Source organism: Lycorma delicatula, chromosome 13 (genome assembly GCF_047948215.1).
Source record: "Lycorma delicatula isolate Av1 chromosome 13, ASM4794821v1, whole genome shotgun sequence".
Taxonomy (NCBI): domain Eukaryota; kingdom Metazoa; phylum Arthropoda; class Insecta; order Hemiptera; family Fulgoridae; genus Lycorma; species Lycorma delicatula.
The window spans coordinates 53,154,534-53,176,465 of NC_134467.1; the positions used below are offsets into that span (position 1 = coordinate 53,154,534).

The 21,932-nt window shown below is 30.5% G+C and overlaps 1 protein-coding gene across 3 annotated transcripts in view; it reads right to left on the bottom strand.

The window, feature by feature from the left end:
- The window catches only part of LOC142334135 (ATP-dependent RNA helicase DDX42), a 185,213-nt gene that overhangs the window by 32,010 nt on the left and 131,271 nt on the right, over nt 1-21,932 (bottom strand). For all 3 annotated transcript variants that reach the window (XM_075381889.1, XM_075381887.1, XM_075381888.1), the window contains exons 3-9: nt 18,433-18,542; nt 15,799-15,901; nt 14,281-14,471; nt 8,127-8,233; nt 5,199-5,338; nt 4,187-4,415; nt 1,561-1,829 (exon numbers count right to left, since the gene is read on the bottom strand). In XM_075381889.1, coding sequence (XP_075238004.1) covers nt 1,561-1,829; nt 4,187-4,415; nt 5,199-5,338; nt 8,127-8,233; nt 14,281-14,471; nt 15,799-15,901; nt 18,433-18,542 — 1,149 coding nt within the window. The remainder of the gene's footprint in view (nt 1-1,560; nt 1,830-4,186; nt 4,416-5,198; nt 5,339-8,126; nt 8,234-14,280; nt 14,472-15,798; nt 15,902-18,432; nt 18,543-21,932) is intronic.

Here is a 21,932-nt window from a genome sequence, read left to right on the forward strand (position 1 = left end):
CGATGTGTTATGTTATTTTTGTGCGGTGGATCTTCCGAATTCACGTCGAAACGCACGTTGAACTAAAATTACGGATTTTAATTCGGCCATCAATAAAACACTTTGCTTTGTCTTTATCCGAGAACATAGTAACTCGCTAAACTCACCACAACAACAATACAAGAACTGACGTTGTGGTTACAACTGCTGATAAACAAACTTTTTGATTGGAGGCTTTCAGGGATACCAATATAACATTTAGAAATTTCCCTACAATCTTCCTATGAATTACTAAAACCGCACCATTCTTTTATGATAACCCTGTACAAAAGGACAGAAATTTGTGGAAAAATCTGATAAAGACAATTTCTACAAACATGTAGAAAGTAAATCTCTAGAGGAAGACAAAGATCACAATTTATAAAACAGATAATTGTCGGTGTAATATAAATATTAGTACAGAAAAGACTATCAAACCAGTGGACTGATAAAAAAAAAAGAAGATTATTATTGAACATTACATATTAAAGATTACAATTAAATATTAGGTACTTTGCCTGCTACCTTGACCCTACTTTTCGCAGTAATTTAAGATATTTTATTGTTATTTTCTATTTCCTAAACTGTGAGTGTAATAATTGTTGATATGCTATAAAGTAAGGGGTTCACATCAAAAGATGGCTTCATGCCTGTTACCTTGATCCTTTTCCCCAATTTCAGAGTTCCTCTCTTACTAATACGCTAAAAAAATAAATTTTAATTTTAAAGTAGAAAATTGCATCATTCATCTTACATGCTAGGTGAACATATTTGACAATTTAGCATAACACATCAAATTTATTTCCTTTATATACCCGCTTATGCTATTAACACAGAACATAATCTCAACCAGGAAAAACTGTCATCATACCTTTTCACCACTTATGTTCTCACCGCTCTTCTGTTCCAACAGTTAATGGACTCTCACAACCATTCAATATGTTTAGTATGTGTGTGTCCCTGCTTCAGGGTCTATGAAATTCTTAGTGCAATTGACCAGTCGATGTATAAAACCAACAGTTTCAGAGCTACACTATGAAAATGAGCATAGCATATATATATATATATAATAATGATGTGCAGACATTTTTTTTTTTTTTTTTTTTTTTTTTAACTTTTCAAAGACAATAAGTATTTTGTTTTCTTTATTACATTACCTAATTGACTATTTCATCTTGCATTAGTCTATAATCAGTCCTAAATATTTATAATTAATTATCCTTTGGAGTCTTTCATTTTTAATATGTACATGCATGTCGACTGGAATATTATTTTCATATATACCAAAAGTAATATAAACAGTTTTATTAGTATTAAAAGATAGCAGATTAATAATTAATATGGATAAAAGAATAAAAACTTGTATCGGTACTTTTGTTTATCAATATAAACAAAAATTATTGGTTAAGGTAATACAAATTACAACTTAGTGATGAAAGAGAGATAGAAGAGGGAGCGAGAGGGAGAGAAAGACACAAATTAGCTTTATACATAGCTTATATTCACTTATCACAAACAATAATGAAATTAACAATTAATTACCTTTTTAGTAACAAATATAAGAACACTTCCGGTCGATAAAAACTGTACAAGGTGCTTTAATAACCACTGCAATTTTGACTGTTGCGGCATAATATGAACAATCTGAGTAACATCAGTGTTAGCTTCACCAACATCACCTTGTACTACTCTAATAGGATCGGTTAACACATCTCTTGCTAATTTTTCTACACGTTTTTTAAACGTTGCACTGAATAGCAAAGCTTGTCTATCGGTTCGGACATGGTTACATATCGATCGAACTTGTGGTTCTGAAATACACAAAAATTTGAACATAAATTAATTAAAATAGAACCCTCGAATGATTTCAAACAGCAGAACTCTGTAATACATGTAAATGCGACAACTGGGATGAAACAAAATTTTCCTTTCAGATGGTCAAAGTTCAAGACCAATAACCATGCAGACTCACAGTACTATTTTAGTTATAACTTTAGACTAACAAACACCTAACATACAATTTTTTTTTGCCCACCCATTATGGAGATATGAACAAGACCAAATACATCTGTGTTGATATTATCGAATATCTAATCTGGAGATACCAAGTAAAAAACAGGCCAACATACTTCTAGATTATTTCAATGATAAAATTATGTTTTGCAGTCAGAGGCAGTGTCATGAAATTTCAAGATGTAAAATTTGATCAGCACACTTTCCCTTATACAGTATATTGTATAGCTATACGGTAGCAACTATTACTGTAATAACTTTTCCTAGCTATGAGCTTCAGCTCCACTTTAAAGCGTTTAAGTATAGAAGTACTGAATCAAGTGTAAAATATTACTCTATTCTTTGAGATACTACACCCACAGTGACCGCATTTTCCGACCTCTTAAAACAATTGTAATCAAGATTAAAAGGCATTAATGACCAACATTCAGAATTCAACATACAAAACCCATAAAAATCTGCCAATACAGTCTGAAGATATCAAACAAAACAATAACTAATGAAAAAAGAAAATTAGACTTCTATCCCCTACATCTGAATGATCAAAAGTATAATAAATAAATAGATAAACGTATAATAATGTAACTGAGTCTAATGACAAAAAACAAAAACATTAAAAAATTTACTTTTCCCCACCCCTTTACAGAGGTTTAAGACCAAATACCATCAAAAAGCATCTTAGCTACCTAAGGGCTATTAAATTATGTGAAAAAATTTACCTCCTACCCTTTAAATTAGAGTTTGAGATACGGAACTGTATCTCCTTAACAGATTGTGATCATAATTAAACGGTATCAATATTTGATACAGCAATCACTGTGCCTAATTTTATTGAGTCTGCAGATAAAAAAAGTCTAAAATAAATAAATACAGTTTTCAAGGATTTTTGTTTAAAATTGTTTTTTGGTTGGAGGGAGTTATGAAATGTCACTAACTGCAAAAACCTGAAGGTGCAAAATTTAGACTGATGAACTTTTCCTTTATATAGTATAACTGTATAGTATAATTACGTAGCAAGACAGTAATAAGGAAAAAATCAGATTAATTGTTCTCAAGGTATTAGATTCAACAGAAAATTTTATCGGTTTATAATTTTCATATGTAAGCAGAAATAAATTTTCATAATGAAATCAACATTATTTACAATCTAATAAAAAAATAAAAATAAAAAAATTAAAAAAAAACACTGTCCTTTAACAAGGAAACTTTTCAAGTACTGAAACCTGTTTTTAACATAATAGATGCAAATGACATTAATACGCGGTACGTCATAATTGCTATGATAATTGTAAGATCTCTTTTATATGTTTTTTTAAATCCCTCTTCATGTCTGTTGTTAGCAGAATGGTCAAAAAAACTTTTTGACCATTCTGCTTATCATAATTGATTTGAGGTTAATTTTCTGCCCTTCCTAGCATTGTCAATTTAACATTCGTTATTGATGTGTTTCAGAGCAACGCAGAGTTAGCATGCCGCTAGGGTGCTACAAGTAATTTTGAGAATGAAGGTACTCTGTGATGTGTCAGTTACAAATGTTAAACTGACAATACTAGGAAGGGCAGAAAATTAACACTCAAATCGATTACAAGAAATCTCACAAACCAGTATGAAAATAAATTTTATACGATATAAAAAAATTGCTCAGATAGCTTTTAATATACATATTTTACGATGGTTAACCGAAGACTTGAAAACATAGAGTCGTACGATCTAAGAATCAACAGAGTTATAGGGCTACAGATTATCTATCGTGTTATTATTTGATATGACAAATATTTATCGGTCCTACACATCTGTGTACATAGGGTCATCGACCCAATGACAGCTCTTTTAGCATCACCGATGTTATAAATTCAAAAGGTACACAAAGCTTATGTGACACTAAAAATTTACAGTACATAAGTTACGAGACACTGGTGGGTTCCTTTCCTGGCTCGGATAGATTGATTATTAGATATAAAAAATGTATATCCAAAATATAAAGAGGTACATCATGTTTTGACTGACATACATTAGTCTGCATCAGTTTACGGTTGAAAAACAAACCAGGAAAATCCAGTATTATACTCCTTTTATGTTGCCGTGCATAAATTTCTTTTTAATATTTCCTTTATTTGATTAATGTTAAAAGTAAATAAAAGTACCGTAACCTTACCAAAACCCATGTCAAACATTCTATCTGCTTCATCAAGTACTAAAAATGTAACACGTGTTAAATTGGTTGCTTTCATTTTAACAAGATCTATCATACGACCGGGTGTAGCTACAACGATCTCGGCACCACCCTCCAGCGCTTTTGACTGTTCCCATTTTGATCCACCTCCGTAACAGCAGACAACACTTATATTATAAACTTTACCAAACTTCTTTGCTTCAGTATATATCTGGAAACAAAATGAGATATTTAGTTTGTTTACATAAAAGAAAATTACAAAAAGAAACCTAGTAATCTGATACATTAGAACAACTTTTTAACTTTTTATTATCCTCAATATAACGCAATTTGTCAAACGCTGCAAAATAAATGACTGTCAGCTTTGACCTCAATACTTGAAGTGACAGTCATCGTCATGACATTGATATTATTGTATATGCAAACTAATCTCTACTTCAGATTATCTGAAAAGTTTTCTACTTATTTTCTTGTACAGTAACATCAGTCTCCGCTAAAAAAAATGCTAACTAGAATGACTAAAAAATAACTAAATAACTAAAACTAAAAATAACTAAAATGAACTGCCAAAAGAACCCCAGAGAATTTAACCTTAATCAGAAAATGCCGATTTGTTAGTAATTTTTTAAAACAAAATTATGTTTGAGCATTAACAAACTTCAAATTGAATGAGTATGCAATTATGGAAATTAGAATGTGCGGTATCATAGAGAAAAAACCACTCTCGGTAAACATGATTAAGATTGTAATTAGTATCGCAACGGCAACGTTAGTTTACTCTGGCAATAAAATTATAATTACTGTAGTATTTTTTTTGAAAGAGATGAATTGTATAGCAAATTAAAAAATGCCAGATTTGAACCAGAAACTTCCAAATAAAAGACAAATGTGCTTAATCACAGAGGTCGATTGCACAGCACGGATACAGTTACTTATGTCACAGTTATGATTTCTTTACAAGTAACCCTAATATTAGTGAATAAAATAAAAATACCTGTAGAGAAAGTTCACGAGTAGGTGCTAATATGAGTCCGATGGGACCATCACCGGGTTTCAATTCTTTCTGATCCATTATATGCACTAACATAGGCCAAATGAACGCAGCTGTTTTACCACTTCCAGTCTTCGCAATACCTGAAATTGGAATAAAATAAAAGACAATTATTATTACTACGATTTGTTAAAAAATTTCTAAAGAAATAAAAAAAAAACATACTCATCAAGAGATTGATATTATCATCCACAATACAGATTTTATAAAACAGAACTGTCAGTAATGTATATGAACAAAAGACAACCTTTGAAATGTTAAAAGTAGTAAGGCTAGGCAATAATGGGATACACACTGAGTGTATAAGCAACATCTTAGCCACACTTTCATATACATCAGACATCATTGACCGATGACTGTCAAGGAGGTACTTATAATGTATTTTGAGTCTTTTTTCAATGCATTTTAAATATAAGGAATTTGGGAATAAAATAATGAAATATAAGTTATTCGAAAATCAATGTAAAATTAATTATCTAATGGTGTATTAAGAAAGACACAACATCTTTAGTAATAGCATGATAGAAACAAATATTACAATTAAAATATAGGCATCGCTCATTTAATTCAGTCAAATAGTTAATTAGTTTAAATGTTTAGATTTCAAAATAATTAAAATCTAGAAATTATTTAGATGCATTTTATTTTCATATTATCACTTCATTTCAATAAAAAAATTAGAAGCAAAAAATTCTGCTTCGATGAAATCATTTATTCCAAGTTGAGGTTTATTAATCTTCTATTTTATTTATTCTGGATTTTACATCGACAACAAAACCAGTTTATTAAATTTGCAGTTCAAACTTATTTTAACTCTATACTTGACAAGACTGATACCAAAACTTATTTATATTTACTGTTTCTTAATCTGAAATATTCGTAATCCAGTTGCTTCCTTGTGATAAAATATAAATTTAGCATGAACAATCTGGATGCACTTAAAATAGCCGGGCAAAGGGTCGCATAACTTTCCCTGCTTTGCTTTAAACAGTCTTATTCCAATTTTTTATCACTGTTTAGAATTTTGATGTTCTAAACAGTGATAAAAACACTGTTTTGAAGTTCTACTTTTACATGTTAAGAAATTAACAGATAAGGATTTAATTTTCTTTTTGAAAGATGTTGTTAAACAACATCGCTGAGCGTTTTTTGCCTTGTTAATAAACCAACATATTTTAGCAGAATTAGACTTTTATCAAGAAAAAATTTCTGAAGTAGAAAGCGTGCTCAGAAAATTTGTAGACTAAAATAAAACTTAAAAAATACTCTTACGTTAGTTAATATTTATAAGTAGCTAAAAATGTTGCTAACTTAGTTTAAAAAAAGGTTGCATAACTTTCCCTGCTTAGCCCTTGACAGATTACCATTACAAATACGTTATTAATATTATTGACTTAATTATCATGCTACAATTCCAAAAAAAGTTCTTTAAAAAAATGTTGTCTAATTTGTCCCCCCTACATCAAATGACTTTTATTTTAAAATTATACAGTATTAAATGTGCAACTGTAAAAAAAAGATCAAAATTCTTAGTAAATATGTGAGTCCCATTTGAACCCCTTGATCAAATGATGTTGATAATTTTACCATATTTAGAGTATAATTGCAAAAGAAATCAAAATTTTTTAGTGAAAAAATTTGTATCCCATTTGACAGCCACTACTTGTAAAGCAGATAAAGAATCAGAAATTATTAAAAACTTTAAAAAATATTTAATTCTTAAGTAGGCTTCTGCGATATAGTTGGATTTTCAGTTTTGCAAATAAAGTTAAAAAAAATTGATATTTTAAGAACAGATCCCATTTTGCCTGTTTGATTTGCAGCTGAAAAAAATCATTTACTGCTATGTTATTCAACAGGAATAAAGAAGATTTTAGTTTACTAAAATAAAAGAAATTTTGGTATCATGATGCCCCCTTATCCGGATCAAAAATCTCATCAAAGCTGGGATGCATAAATGTGTCACGAAGCTTCTCTCTCGACTTTCATAACCTATTCTACTTGTGAAAATAATGGAAAATTTCATATAAATATATGTCCTAAAATGCTTCCTTTCCAAGTTATGGCTAGTGGAAGATTTTGTTCATACTTCAGTACCCCGATGAAATAAAGTTGTACTGTAATTTTAAGATGTTAATTAAGAAACAGAATTAGCGATTTTTTATGGTTTTTCACCTGAAAAATTGAATAAAATAGATCCCAAAACTGTATCTGCAGTAATTTTTTTTTAGAAATCATGGTGAAAACCAATAAATTTGGGTAAAAAATGTTTTTCATGTCTGATGTACAATAACTTACGGGTAATAAACACAAAACTTTTAAACAAAATTTGTAGAGAATTTAATTGTGAACAAAACAGTGTAAGATAAATTGAATAAAACAAAGGGAACTTAGAAAAATTTGAATTTTATTTAGAAACAGTACATTACTACATTTGTCAGAAAAATTATTATTTAATGTAAACAAAAAAAAAAAAATCTTTTTTGGTGACGTGAAAACAAAATCTGCTGCTGAAAAATTAAAAAAAAAAAAAAAAATGAACGTGAACAAAAATTGAAAAATAAAAATTACTTAGGTAATATTTTTTTTATTAATGACAGAAGTACAATAAATCATTTGAAAAATTATTATTTCAAAGTCAGCTATAAATTATAACAACAGCCGATCAATAATACGCAATACTGCATTAGTGTTTAATATAGTTGTATTTACTGATCATATTCAATATAACTTTTCAAAGAAATTTAAAATGTCAAAAATGTTTTTTCTTCATTGTGAACGAACAGAAAAGATTAAAATATGTATAAAAACAATTGACGGTATACTATGCAGAAAACAGATAAAGGTAAAATATTGAAAATAGCTACAGACCGATTAAATCCCTTCCACTCAATGCTGCTGGTATTGCTTGAGCTTGTATCGGTGTTGGCTGCGTATATTCTGATTTTCTAATGGCTTTCATCAGAGCATCATCAAACCTAAAACAATGAAACGCATGCATTATTAACGTAACAGATTTGTATAATTATGCACCTGGATGTACGCATACCTTCTACAATACTTAAGGCCTATGATTTTCTTTTATCATCAGTCATTTTACACACTTGGACCAAGTCTCAACACCGCTCCTCTTACACGCTAAATTATTCATTTCATATATACTAATCTTGGTTTATTTTACTTTCTTTAGCCTCTTTATTCCTTTCAAAACCAAATTTACTAAGTATTTTAATACAGGGTCTGGTAGAAATAACTCCTGAATTGTTATAGAGAATATCGTATCATTTCTGTTGTAATCATGGCACAATGCGATGAGGAGCACCTATTCATTACCGAGAATTATTTTAAAAATGGTGATTTGTTATTACAGTTAAATGATTATTCCACAATCGTTTATTAAAGTCTATATTAAAATTATGCGGTTTGTATATAATTAAATTTTAGAACTACAGCTTTGGTTTCAAAAAGGATAAATCCCACCTGGAAAATTTTGAAGTGTTCTAACAGCCAAAAACATCCAGAATGAGACACGCTGTTACACAATCTCCACAAAACTTGACTCTTAAACACACTGCTGCTATGATATTGTCAAACCAAACTGTGAGAAGAATTTTACGGGCAGACCTGTAGTTTCATCCGTATAAATTAACCGATGGTTGCACATCGACTAAGAAAATGATGTCGGTTAATACTTTTTTGAGACAGGAATGCAAAGACGTGAATGAAACTTCCAAATGTAATTTTGGCAAGTTATATAATTTTCTGTATCCAAGGTTTTAGCTTCAGTTCTGGGACCTGGTTTATTCAATTTTTCAGAGTCAAAAAACACAGGTAACCATCACATTTACCTCTTTACTAATAATTTCACTATGACCTCATATAACCGGGGTAACTGAAATCCAAATGAAATTTTTCATCGTAATTTGCTAATAAAGCAGTTTTGGACATATGTTTGTATGAACTTTTTTCCTTACTTCAAGCTCTGCAATCATTTCCCAAATTATTTCCCTTTCCTCCTTGGTCACAATATATAAATGCCATTTAGATTTTTGTGTAAGTCTATATCAATATATATGTTTATAATTTCTTTGTATTGAAAAAATAAATTAATGTATCGATATATTATTAAGATGTTTTTGAAGCGTAACAAAGAGTTACGCTTCAAAAACATATAACATACTGGAATTAGTCTTTAACAAAAGACAGGAATTGTACCCATTATAATCTTGTAACCGACGATTGAAATAAAACTCTGGTTCTGGTTGCATAACTTTCTCAGCTGGCCTTTTAATTTATTAATAACTTTATCATTTTTAGTTAAAATCGGTCAAATCAATTATGAAATACAAACACGGGATTTTGTAAATCGATTTTAGATAATAAATTTAGAAACGGTATCAGGAATCAGTTTCTACAATGTTTTTAGAGGTTCTGGTGGTACTTACCGCATAGTATAGGACAAAGAATGTAGCAATAATATTCATCTTTTTAAAAAAATGAATATTTTTATATTCATTTATAATATTTATGCGACAGAAACAGTTTCAATGCTTCAGGAAGAAATCTCTAAGCGGGGCAAGAACTTATTAGTTTGCCCGATCCAAAAGTGGCCAAATGTCACCATTCAGGTCATCTCCTCAACATCCAGAACAGATGAAAATATTCAAAAAGTACATGATACCATCATGTTTGATCGTTGCAGAACAACTGACAAATTGGAGAAAATAACTGGAATCCGAACTGAAGATTTCAACTTCAGACGTGTCGCGACAAAGTCTGTTCCGCAACTGCTTTCGGATGACCAGAGGGAAAAAAACTGTCAGAATGTGCCAGGAATTGAAAGAACTATCACAAACAGACCCAGATTTTTGTCAAGTCATAACAGGGGATAATTTTAATGTTAAACGGCTATGACCCTGAAACAAAACATCAGTCCAGCCAGCAGAGGACAGCTTCATTGCCCAGATCAAAAAAAGCACGTAAAGTGAAATCAGATGTGATGTCCATTATGATTTGTTTTTTCAACATCAAAGGAGTTGTTCGCATTGAATTTGTTCCTCAGAGCATCACAGTAAACCAAAATTTCTAACTGCAAATGGTAAAGTGTGAAGTGATTATGTGAGGCAATGAGAAAAAAATACCTGAATTGTGGTGATCAAGGGACTGGCTGCTTCATCATGACAATGGCTGCGCAAAAGCATGAAAACAGTTTCTCACCTCCCCTTACTTGCTCAACCTAGCCTCCTGCAACTCTCTTTTTATTCCAAAGAATAATTTTCAAACAGTAGAAAAACCGTTGGGATGAGTGCATATCATCTACTGGACTGTATTTTGAATCCGATCGATGTTTACAAGATGTTTTCTTAAATAAATAAAATTATCTTCTTATTTTTGGGGTATCCCTCGTATATGAAAAAAAAATTACTTGAATCGCATTACATAACTTGATTTACAAACTTCAGCTGGAATTATAACGTAACAAACACATTTACTAAAAAAAAAAAAAAATTAAAGAAAATGAAAACAATAAATGAAATAAAATTATATAATGTATGATTACATTGTTCCGGACATAAAATATATTTTCAAAATTCACAAGAGGAAATGAACCCTTCAAGCTGGTATTTAAATTTTTAAAGCCCTACCCTACTGCCGGTAATTTAAATGCCCAACTAGCAGCTGTATTACAGTACTAAAAGTAAAAAATTATAGTTTCAAAACTACTACACCAATTTAAACCAAATTTTCAGCAGAAGAATCATCCACTTTTCCTATCTCCAATCTATGTCTTTTCTTGTACGCTTCACTTGTATATCAATATCATCATCACTATTGCCACTACTCTGTTCAGAATCTTCATTATTTTCATTACGATTTTCTGGCCCAAAATCTTCATCACTTTCGTCACTATCAAATTCACTACTGCTATCAAATATTCTAATGGACTGTTTACGCCAATGCGTAAAGTAGCTTTAATCCAATAAATACAAGGTCTTCTCGTAGTGTCAAGTTCACCGTTCACCATAATTTTCTATTTTTTCTGCTGTGGTCGTAATGATTCATAAAAACAATTTCTATTTAGCCAAATTAGTCATAACTGTTTTGTTATCTCCAATTTTAATGTTGTCAAAGTTCCTAGAAGTCTAATTTTCTTTGTCTGCGATGATGTCATTCCTCAACTTGTTCGTATTCAGAAATTATCTTATCAGTCTTACATAATTCTTTTAATGGTCTGCTTGTTTATAAAAAAAAATCAGTGTTATGTTTATTGTTCCCGAATTCCCCATGTTTCTCTAATCGTTCCCAAACTTCCCGTTTATGCTGTTTCTTTCTTGCACTAACACTTGCACACTACCTGTTGTCGTCAATACACATACTCTTCTGTCTACGGCCTAGTTTGCTTCCCCTTCTTCTCATCACGCCACCTTTCTTCAGTGCAGGTCAGATTTCTATGTTCTGCCTGCGACTCGTTCACATTTTCTTTCTCTCTTGTTACATTTCTCTCATTGTGCCCATTTTATTCATAATTATACAAGTTGTTACATATCGATTTGAAGTGGAGTGAATAATAATTTATAAAATGTTGTTCATAAATAATTAATATTGTTTACTGTTATGTACCATTAAAAGTTAAAGTAAGTGTGCTTTATTAACTGCTACGATGTTGAAATATTTTATGTATTGTTTAAAAATTAGTGTTTTTATTTATTAATGTTGGTATACTTCAGTAAAAATATGAACTGTTATTGTTAACAATTATTCACTACTATTATTATTTACTGAAAGAAATATAATGTGGTTCATAGTTCGGTTAATACGTAATGTGTTAGTAATTAACTACCAAATCAATTGCATCTTTGGTACTGAAAATCATATTGTTCTGTAAACAATATGCACATACATAATCGCATTCTAATCCCAAAGATTGGGTATATTTCATTAATTTTGACCAAGATTTTGTTTTTAGTGGTTTTCAAAGATTACTGATGTTACTTCTATTTTGAAGCATAATTTTTCACAAAAATACATGGAAAATGGGCATGTTTAATGAACATTTATGTAATGCGTCAAAAACATTTTCATAAGAAAATAATATACTGTCATCTAAATCAAGTTCCATATCATTACATGTTGTGTATCTAATATTGTGTTTTATATATTCAGATTTAGTTTTTAAATAATCTAAATCAGTTTCATTCAAAGCTTTGTCAATCTTGTCAATTTTATAGATTTCATTAAGAACTGTATTAGCTTTGTTTTTTATATATCTTAATTGCGAAAAATGTAGTGATAAATTCAGTGTACTAATATTATGATTTAATGTTTATAAAATCATTATAACATGATGAATTGCATTATGTTACAATATTATTATATTATATTATTGTATTATGTTATAGCATTATGTTGCATGATATTGAATTTTCTTTAATCAATGTAAGGTTACTAATCTCTAAGTTTTGAAGAGAAACCAAAAATTCATTTAAGTGATAAATTAAAGTCCAATACTTTGGCAAACGAGCTATGTTTAATTTTTGTAATTTACCCAACAGTTACTGTCAAACGTCTCATCTAAACATTCAATAATTTGTTCCGAAGTAAGATTACGTGACGCGCTTGACCCAGCCATTTTCATTTACTCACAGCTGACGCAACTGACTGAAAAAAGAGCATTCAACTTCGTAGAACAAAATCGTATTTCATCACCGATATGCAATCCTACGCAGTTATAAAAACACGGAGAAGAAGAACGAAGCCTCGTGATAACACAGAGCGAGTTGTTCAAATAAATATTCCGAGATGGCAGTGTTATGAAGTTTTGAAGCAAGCACTGCGCGCTAAGAGACTGTCACGTCCACCCGCCGATACATACAACTTAACATGTGTGTGACATTCACGTTCTCCCTACCTGAAGGGTTAAGATCACGAAAGAAGTGAGGATGGAGAATAGCAAAGGATAACCCCTAAAATGGGAGACGCAATAGGTTAAGTTTCTTGAAATACCTGGAAGAGAAACGCAATGTAATTTTAACAGACAAACTGGTTTTGAGAAGGCTGCAATCATGAATTAAAAGTGGCCGATTATTTTAAAAAAATATATATATATATCTTCTGTAAGCATTTAAAAATTAATTTTACATTCAAATTTGAAATTTTTGTATGTTATCATCTTAAAAAACTTAATATTAAAAGAATGATATAATTGTACACAATTTTTTTTTTTTTGTTTCAAATGTAAAATTTTCTATTTTTAAAATCTACATGACTATATTACTTATTTCAAAAATACTGAATAATTAGGAAAGATGTGTTATAAGCAACAACAAAATGTTATTGTTTTTCTTCTTATATTATCTTAATGAAATTAATTTTTATGCTACAGTGCACAATTAAGGTTAAAATTTTGTTAGCATATTTTCATTTCTCCTAATGTTTGTATTAGCCACGAAGTTCAAGCAACATTATTTCAAGCTAATTAGCATTAACATAAAAAAAAATTTTCCCTACAAATTACTTCAGTACAGTAGTGTTTTTCAAACAGGCTTGTGGGTTTAAATTTACAAGTTAACTTGAAAATGTAGAATAAAATAAACTTAAAAAATTACTTAATTTTCTTTAGTCTGAGACAGTTAAAAACAAATGACTATTTCTTAATAACTTAATCCAGCTTTTTCCCTTATGTTTATTATATTTCAAGTCTTAAGTAATTATTTTAGTAATATCGAGCTTTTTTTTAAATCTTATCTCCTTCTCCAGTAACTGTACCACAATAAAAAAAGAATTCAACAAAGTTTTCTATGAAATAAGAATCATATTTATCAAGAAATTCACAGCTATAATAAACACTATTATATTCTTATAACCTGTTAATAAATTACTCTTCTTTAACTGTATTTTGATTCTTAATATTAAAAGTTCGATCACATCACATAAAAACTTTTTAATATAAAGTAAATGCAAATATATTAATAACAGACATTTAAAATTATTATTAATAATAGTGTGAAAATTACAAAACGCTTACCCAAAGTGCGCAAAACTAGCAACAGGATGTGGTGGAGAAGGACCTGTCACTTTAATACCGAGCGCTTCTCTAAGTTCATTCACTTGAGTCTGATTCAGCCTAGATATTTCTTCATGCACAGTGTAAAAATTTTTTTCAAAATCATCATAGCTTATTTCTGAATGATCAATCGGTGGCAACGGATCAATAATCTGTTGAAACATAAAAAGGATTTTCACAAGAAAGAATAACACTGTATACATAGATATAGTGATTATTTTTTAATGTATGTGTATTTTTAATGCGTTTTGCATGAATAAACATGCCCAGATAAATGAAACCATACCTCATCTGACATGAAATACAATATCCAGGGGGAGGATCTATCTGTCCATCGATAATGCTTTTTAAAAGTTACTTGTAATAATTAAGACTTTTTGGTTCGATTGTTCTCTTAAGGGTTCACAATAAGGTTTAAATTTAGTCTTATGGCATGATGTATATTTTAAACCGCTTTGTGTGATAGCTTACTATTAGATTTTTTCAAACCGGCAGAAATTCCTAACTGAAGGTCAGTAGTAGCATTAAAGGAAATACTCAAATAACTGTAGTTTTTGCCGGCTCGGTTTGGTTTTACATCATTCACCTAGTATATACTTAATGAAAAATTAATGTGTACTCATCAGCAGATAACTTCAGTCCAAATGATAAGCAGAATGAAGTTAAAGCACTTATTTGAGAAAAACACAGCGGCAAATTATTATTAATCACTTAACGAGTTGAAATAATTGTTGCGAGTTAGAATCAATATTAAGACATCATCTCAGATTTAGCAAAATTAATATTTAACGGGTTATTGAATTTGCTGTCTGAACATAAAGAAAGTTCAATCGACATCACACAACTTCTACAGCAGAAAATAGAGACAAGCTTTAGATTTTACAATGATCTGCTAACAAATAACTATCGCTGCACTACTGTACTAAGATTTAAGATAATTTTACATACAGTTTGTTATTCATTCTGAGAAAAGAAGAATCACCTTGTCTTCTATTTGTCACCACCAGAATAATTATCACTCTTGCACTACCTCTTTAACTATTAAGAAATTACAAGGCTGGAGTAAAACGTGCTACTTCTTCTATATAGTTGAGATTTAATGAACAAGGAATTTTCAGGAGGGAAGAAATTTGACTGTAATGAGAGAATCACTGTCACTGTACAAGGACGGGTCTACATGCGACTGAAAGATCTCTATTCTGAAATAAAAAAGCTTTTGAAAATTAGATCATAAGTATTGCAGTGGCAAGTGACTACATCAATAAATAGCATTTTAGTCACCTTATACTCGATTAATATATTACAAGTATGAGATTCCTGACTACAATTGATCCCCCTAATAATAAAGTTTTATGACTTAAAAATCATTTTCCAAAAATTTAGGCGCATTCAACTACATTTCTGTAATCTGAAATCAATTTGTTGAGTTTCTGATTAGGTTTTACTTACAAGGTATACAAAAAAAAATTCAAGACCTACTTTGGATTTTTTTGGTGCGATGGGATTACCGTCTTCATCATATTCAATTTCAACATCTGATTCATCGTCTTGTAATCCAGCCCTAGGGTTTTCCTCCATGTACCTAGATCACAAACACAATACCGATCAGTTAATCTCACATACAAATTAATTTTTATTAATACACCAGAGGATATGAAGATTGTATAAACTAATGAATACTAACCTTTTTAAATTTAAGAATGATAAAGTAGAAATCTATATTCTTCACTCAGAAGATTACATACACGATTGCATCATGTATATAAAAAGCCATAAATCTATACAAAATTACATAATTTGAATGAATGAATGATTTGCTATATACAGAATCACTTTACAATCTAAATATATGGTCAAGAGGTAGCAGATATCAATATATATTTATGTTATCTTCACATACGCTGGACTTTTTTTTTTCATACTTGCAAGAGTGAATTTAACATAATTTTTATCAAATAATTGAAAAGTAATAGAATTATGTAAATGAAACCTAAAATATTCGGTTGCACTGAGGATGCCATAATACAAAAAAGGGAAGACAGGGAAACTGTTGACCTGCAACAAATATTACAATATAAATATATATTTTTCAGTAATTTTTTTATTTCTATTTTCTTGACCTTGACTGTCAAGGATGGTTTTAATTCAAATTTAACATTTTTCTTATGTATCACAAACAACTAAATTTCACAATAAAATAAATTAAAAAAAAAATTTATCATTTTCACCCATCTGTTCAATTTTTTGTGAAGAAAGATTCATCAGTAACCAGAATACGACTAAGAAAATCAGCATTGTTGTGCCGATCGTCTAATTAACCATCAAATGTTCTGAAGAAATTGTGCAAATTTGTTAATTAAACATCAAAAGAATTTTGTAATAATAAAGGTAGTACTACTGCAGCAGCAAAACTATAAGGAAAGTACATAGATCGCCAACATTTTGGGTATCAAGGTTTTCGTAAATTAAGACGATTCAAGCCCTTAGTCCAAAAAATAATAGTTGATAAAAATTTCCAGAAGATGTATGTACATAGATGTGTCAGCCTGTATTTAGATTAGTACCTTCAGACCGGCTCAACATAAATTCTTTCAAAACTGCTTAAAGATATCTATTTGAAATTTTGTTCAAAATTACAAAAGGGGAAGGGGTAGTATTCACAATTTTTCATTTCTTTATTTTTGTTATGATCATAGAAAATTGTGCTTTAGTACAAAGAAAGTACTTATTAAGTTAATTAAAATTTCAAGTTGGATTTAGATGTTAGGATGTTCAGTGCTATTTCTTTTAAAAGATTTTACATCATATCGTAAACCTAACGATTAAAATAAGTTAAAACTTGGCTATTTATTTTCAACATATCGAACAAGATGAGATCACATTTACATATTTTTTTTTGTTTTAGTAAACTACTATTTTTTTTTAGCCTTGTTGACTAACATTGCACCAAATTTTTGGCCAACATAAAGTAGAAATTACTCCAATATATAAAGTTTCAAGCCAATAAGAAAAATGGGGCTGAATGACAGCCGTACTTAAAATATCAATATTTCTTTTGCTTTAATTCTCAAAATAGTTTTAATGTAAATGAGGAAACTTTTCATAAAAAAAGGGGATCCCGTGGAAACCAAGTCAAGACTACAAAAGTGACATTTAATCAAGAAGCTCAATCAAAATGAACTTTTTTACTGGATACAGTTTGATCTTTTTCAGAACTGTACTCAAATATTGTACTGCAATATTTGATCATTTAAATATAAATGATGGTATATATTTAAAACCATATGACATATTTAAAATAATTTGCCAAGGGGAAAGCCGAGAAAATTACACAACCATTTACTAGTTTATTTTAAGTAACTTTGCAACACTTTTCATTACAATTTTTCTGGTAACTTCCTTAACAGTACTTCTACATAACATTCTTTTTATTTAAAATCTACGGACATTCCAAGTACCCTTTCTACTTTAGAAATGTTTTCTCAATAAGTATTATTTTGCTGAACCACACAAATTAATGAGGCAAAACAGTTCTAGAAATACATGTTTTTTTTTTAAAACTTCTTTCAGAAAATGGATAAGATCCTTATCTGTTAAATTCTCAAATTGTAAGACTAGAACATCAACAAAATCTTCAGGAATTGTATGAACAAAGTGCACTCGTGAACCTTGTTTAATATTTCTTATTTACACTATGAACAATAATGTTGGGGAAACTTGTGTGATATAATCAGTCGTAACAATTACAAGCTATAAAATAAATTGAACAAAATTTTAATGGATTTGGTCATCAGTTTCTGCACAACATATAACAAAATGTTACACAATTAAGTGAGAATTTAAGTATTTATTCATTTTTTATGGATTAATATTTAATAAAAATTTAGTATCGATAAAATCAGACTTTATAAAGAGTTTTATCTACATTTATGAATTGGGAGAAACAATGGATTAAATTAAAAAAACAAACATCATCATTAGCAGTGCATACTGTAAACAAGTTTATATCTTTAGGACAATAATGTTTAGCTAAGAACCAACAATTCACACTAACAGCAGCTAATTACAAAGTATTTACCCAAAACCAGAAAAAACGAGTAACAAAATATGTACCTGTAATAAGATTCTTCATCATCTTCTTCCTCTATATCATCTCGTATTCCTTTCTTTTTATTATCATTATTATCATCACTAGCTGTGATACCAAGAGCCTCTCTTCTCACCTAAAAAAAAAGCAAAAGAAAGTAACAAATAAACTTTACACCTAAGTAAAGTGTCTAGTATAAGTAAAATCTAGATTAGAAATTAGTAATAAAAATTAGAAATTTGTAGATTAGATTAGTAATCTATAGTAAAAGTAAGTAATCTATCGTATATAAGTATCTAGACTAAGTATCTAGTATATATGGCTAAAGTTGTATATTATTATCACCTTTTATTTCTTTAATTAATTTATTTTTTTATCAAAGGAAAACATAACGTAATAGAAGTTTAATAATAATTCATTAAACAGATAGAAATTTGTAAAAATTAACACAATTCAATTCTGAATTAAGAAATTTTGTCTTACAGAAACATAAATTGTAGTTAAAAACCTTCAAATAACATTTCGAAAGATATATAGTGATCCCTTCCTACTTGCATAATTTTTTCCACCGTGTAAAACTACTAAAAAATGCATGTAATTTTGATAATATTTTCTATTCTGAACATACACAGTACATCTGAAAAGTTCCCAAACTACCTTAAATAAAAATAAATTTAAAAATAGACGAATTCACTCACATCAGCCCTCGTTGCAATGCCAGTAGATACTGTCAAACACTCTGGAGAAATCACTTTGAGGGATCGCCTTCAACTGCTTGGTGCAAGCCCTTTGGATGGACGGAATGTCTTCGAAAAAGTGGCCTTTCATCTTCAACTTGCGTTTTGGGAACAGAAAATAGTCTGCTGGAGCCAAGTCAGGTGAATAGGGCGGGTAGGATAAGACAATGATTTGATTTACGGCGTAATAACGTGTTAAAACTGTTGCCATGTGTGCTGGGGCATTGCCAGACAAGAGAGTCCAACTGCCAGGATCCTTTTACTTAGGCTGGAATGTGACGCATCAAAATTTCATTACTCCCAAATAAAATTTAGAATTCCTGGTTTGACTGGTTGAAACATATTCATGATGAATCAGGTCCTTTTAGTCGAAGAATGCAATCAATATCGTTTACACTCTTGATTTTTGCTGCCTGACTTTCGCCGGTCTTTGTGCTTCAGAACTAAACCAAGCAGAGGATTGATGCTTTGTTTGTAGATCATACATGAAGGACCAGCTTTCATCACCAGTTACAAATGTTTGCAAAAAATTCAGGTTGCTATTGGCAGGTTGATATTCATTCTACCTTTGAGAGAGAGGAGGGCTATGTTACTAGGAAGTTGGAGGAGCTGACTCCCAAAAAGATTTGGGAATTGAGCAACATGATTATGATATATGGCAGGCTAGATGGGATGAGACTATTGATGGCGATATACACACGATCTCTTCCCAGACATTAGAAGCTTGTGGGATTCCTCATGGGTTTCCCCTAACAAGTATATAACTCAGTTTCTTACTGGTCACAACACCTTCAGGGGTAGACTGGCTGGCTTTGTTCAGCCTGGTGCATTCATGTCTCTGCTCGCAGTGTGGGGAGCAGGATGATGTCTTCCATGTGTTTTATGAGTGCCCAAAATATGATCTGGAGTACACCACAGTAATTTGTTGTCTGGATACCGTTGGAGCAATGCTTAACATCAGTCAAAACTGGAAGGACCGGGCTGAATGGTCAATGGTTGCATAATTTCTGCACTATTTGGCTATGGAAAGGATTGCAGATAGAATCTAGAATGCTGCTTGGTCTTGTTCCTTAGTATTTTGTTTTGTTACGATTTCTTTTAGTGTTGTTTTTGTTTTGTTAGTGTTATATCAGTTTTGGTTGTATTGTTATCAGTTTTATTTACATGTTTTTGTTTTAGTGTTTTTCAACGTTTGTGTTGCATGTGAACTCGCTTTACCTTTTGAGTAGGAAGGTGATTCAGTTCCTTCAATGACTATAGTGTTGTCTTGCTTGAGACTAGAGATGTGTTTTGTTATTTTTAGTAATAGTTACACTGACGGGAATGTCGCTTGAGGCATTCGCATCGGTGGCATCCTAGGCCGAGGCAACTGAGAACTGTCAAATGCCGAGGTTTAAAAGATGATCTTTGGTAAAGCCCATCAGGGTTAGGTACAAAGGGGATGGTTGGAAGGTGTCTTTCCCTAGGGGATCAAGATGTACGATAAATGTGCCAGCATTTTACTTAATATTTCTGTAAAGAGTGTATCTGTAATTCACCCAGAAACATCTTTCATTCCAGAAACATGAAATACGGTACAGGTACAAATCATTGTGTATAATACAACGTATTTTTTGAAATACAATCATTGTGTATTTGATAGCACCAATGCTATTAAATTTTTTTTTAAATCAAGATACCATGAATTAAATCTGAGGAGGTCACTCTTCTTTAATGATAGTGAGGATCTAGAAAAGACAGGGTAGTACAATATTATGTATATGACAGTGAAGACCATCGCATGGGATGAATGGATAAAATGAGAGAAACTGAAGGATAAGGATGGTAAAATGCTGCACGAGGAGAAAGCAAAAAGAGAAAGATGGATGGAGTACATGGAGGACCTGCATATGACAAGAGAGAAACCTGAGGAGATAAACAAAGAAAAGGAACTAGAGGTAGTTGAAGAAGATAAAGGACTATCAATATTAGTGGGGTTGTTCAAAGTTCTCAGCCTGTCACAGAGATCAAATTATTGACATTTGTCAGGAATGATCCTTCAGATGGTGTGCTCAAAAGTTTAAGGTACACGTGTTTAGTCGCTTGTTTATGCCAGTTGAACAAAGCAGACAAGTTTTGACATTTTCCGAAAAACAGATAAGTCTGAGGTGTAATTAAAATAGTCTTGTTTTAAAAGGTTTAACCTTGATGGATATAGAGTTAACTATTTGATTTAAAAGATTCCTTCCCCTTTGTTTTCGATGATAAACAGCAGGCTCCTGGATTTAAATTTACATTCACTCAAGATGATGAATGCTCAGAATCCCCAAAAACTGCTATGACCGATGAAATCACCACAAAAATCAAGGACATATTAAATAACTGCTGACTAAAGGTGCACAAGTTACTAACACAGCAAGTATGTAGACACACCATATCCCTAAATTTACATGGTTATTTGGCTAAAAGAAAAGTTTTTGCCAGATGGATGCTGAATTTGTTAACAGTCGACCAAAAATGCATTCGACTGAATACTTCTTGAGAAAATGTTAATTCAATTCAAATATGATTAATAATAATAATGTTGTTGATCATATCTGTACAAAAAATTAAAGTTAAATGTTGGTGCTTCTCTAACATTTTCACAAAACAAAACAAAATGTTTTATACAGTTTATACTTAATTAAAAACTTTATAAACTGACAGTAGTTTGATTATTTATAAATTGTTCCTTATTTTATTTAAATTATATTAAAACATTTGATATCTTCAAAAAAACAACATAAAAAATGTTGTAGTTATATCTCTCA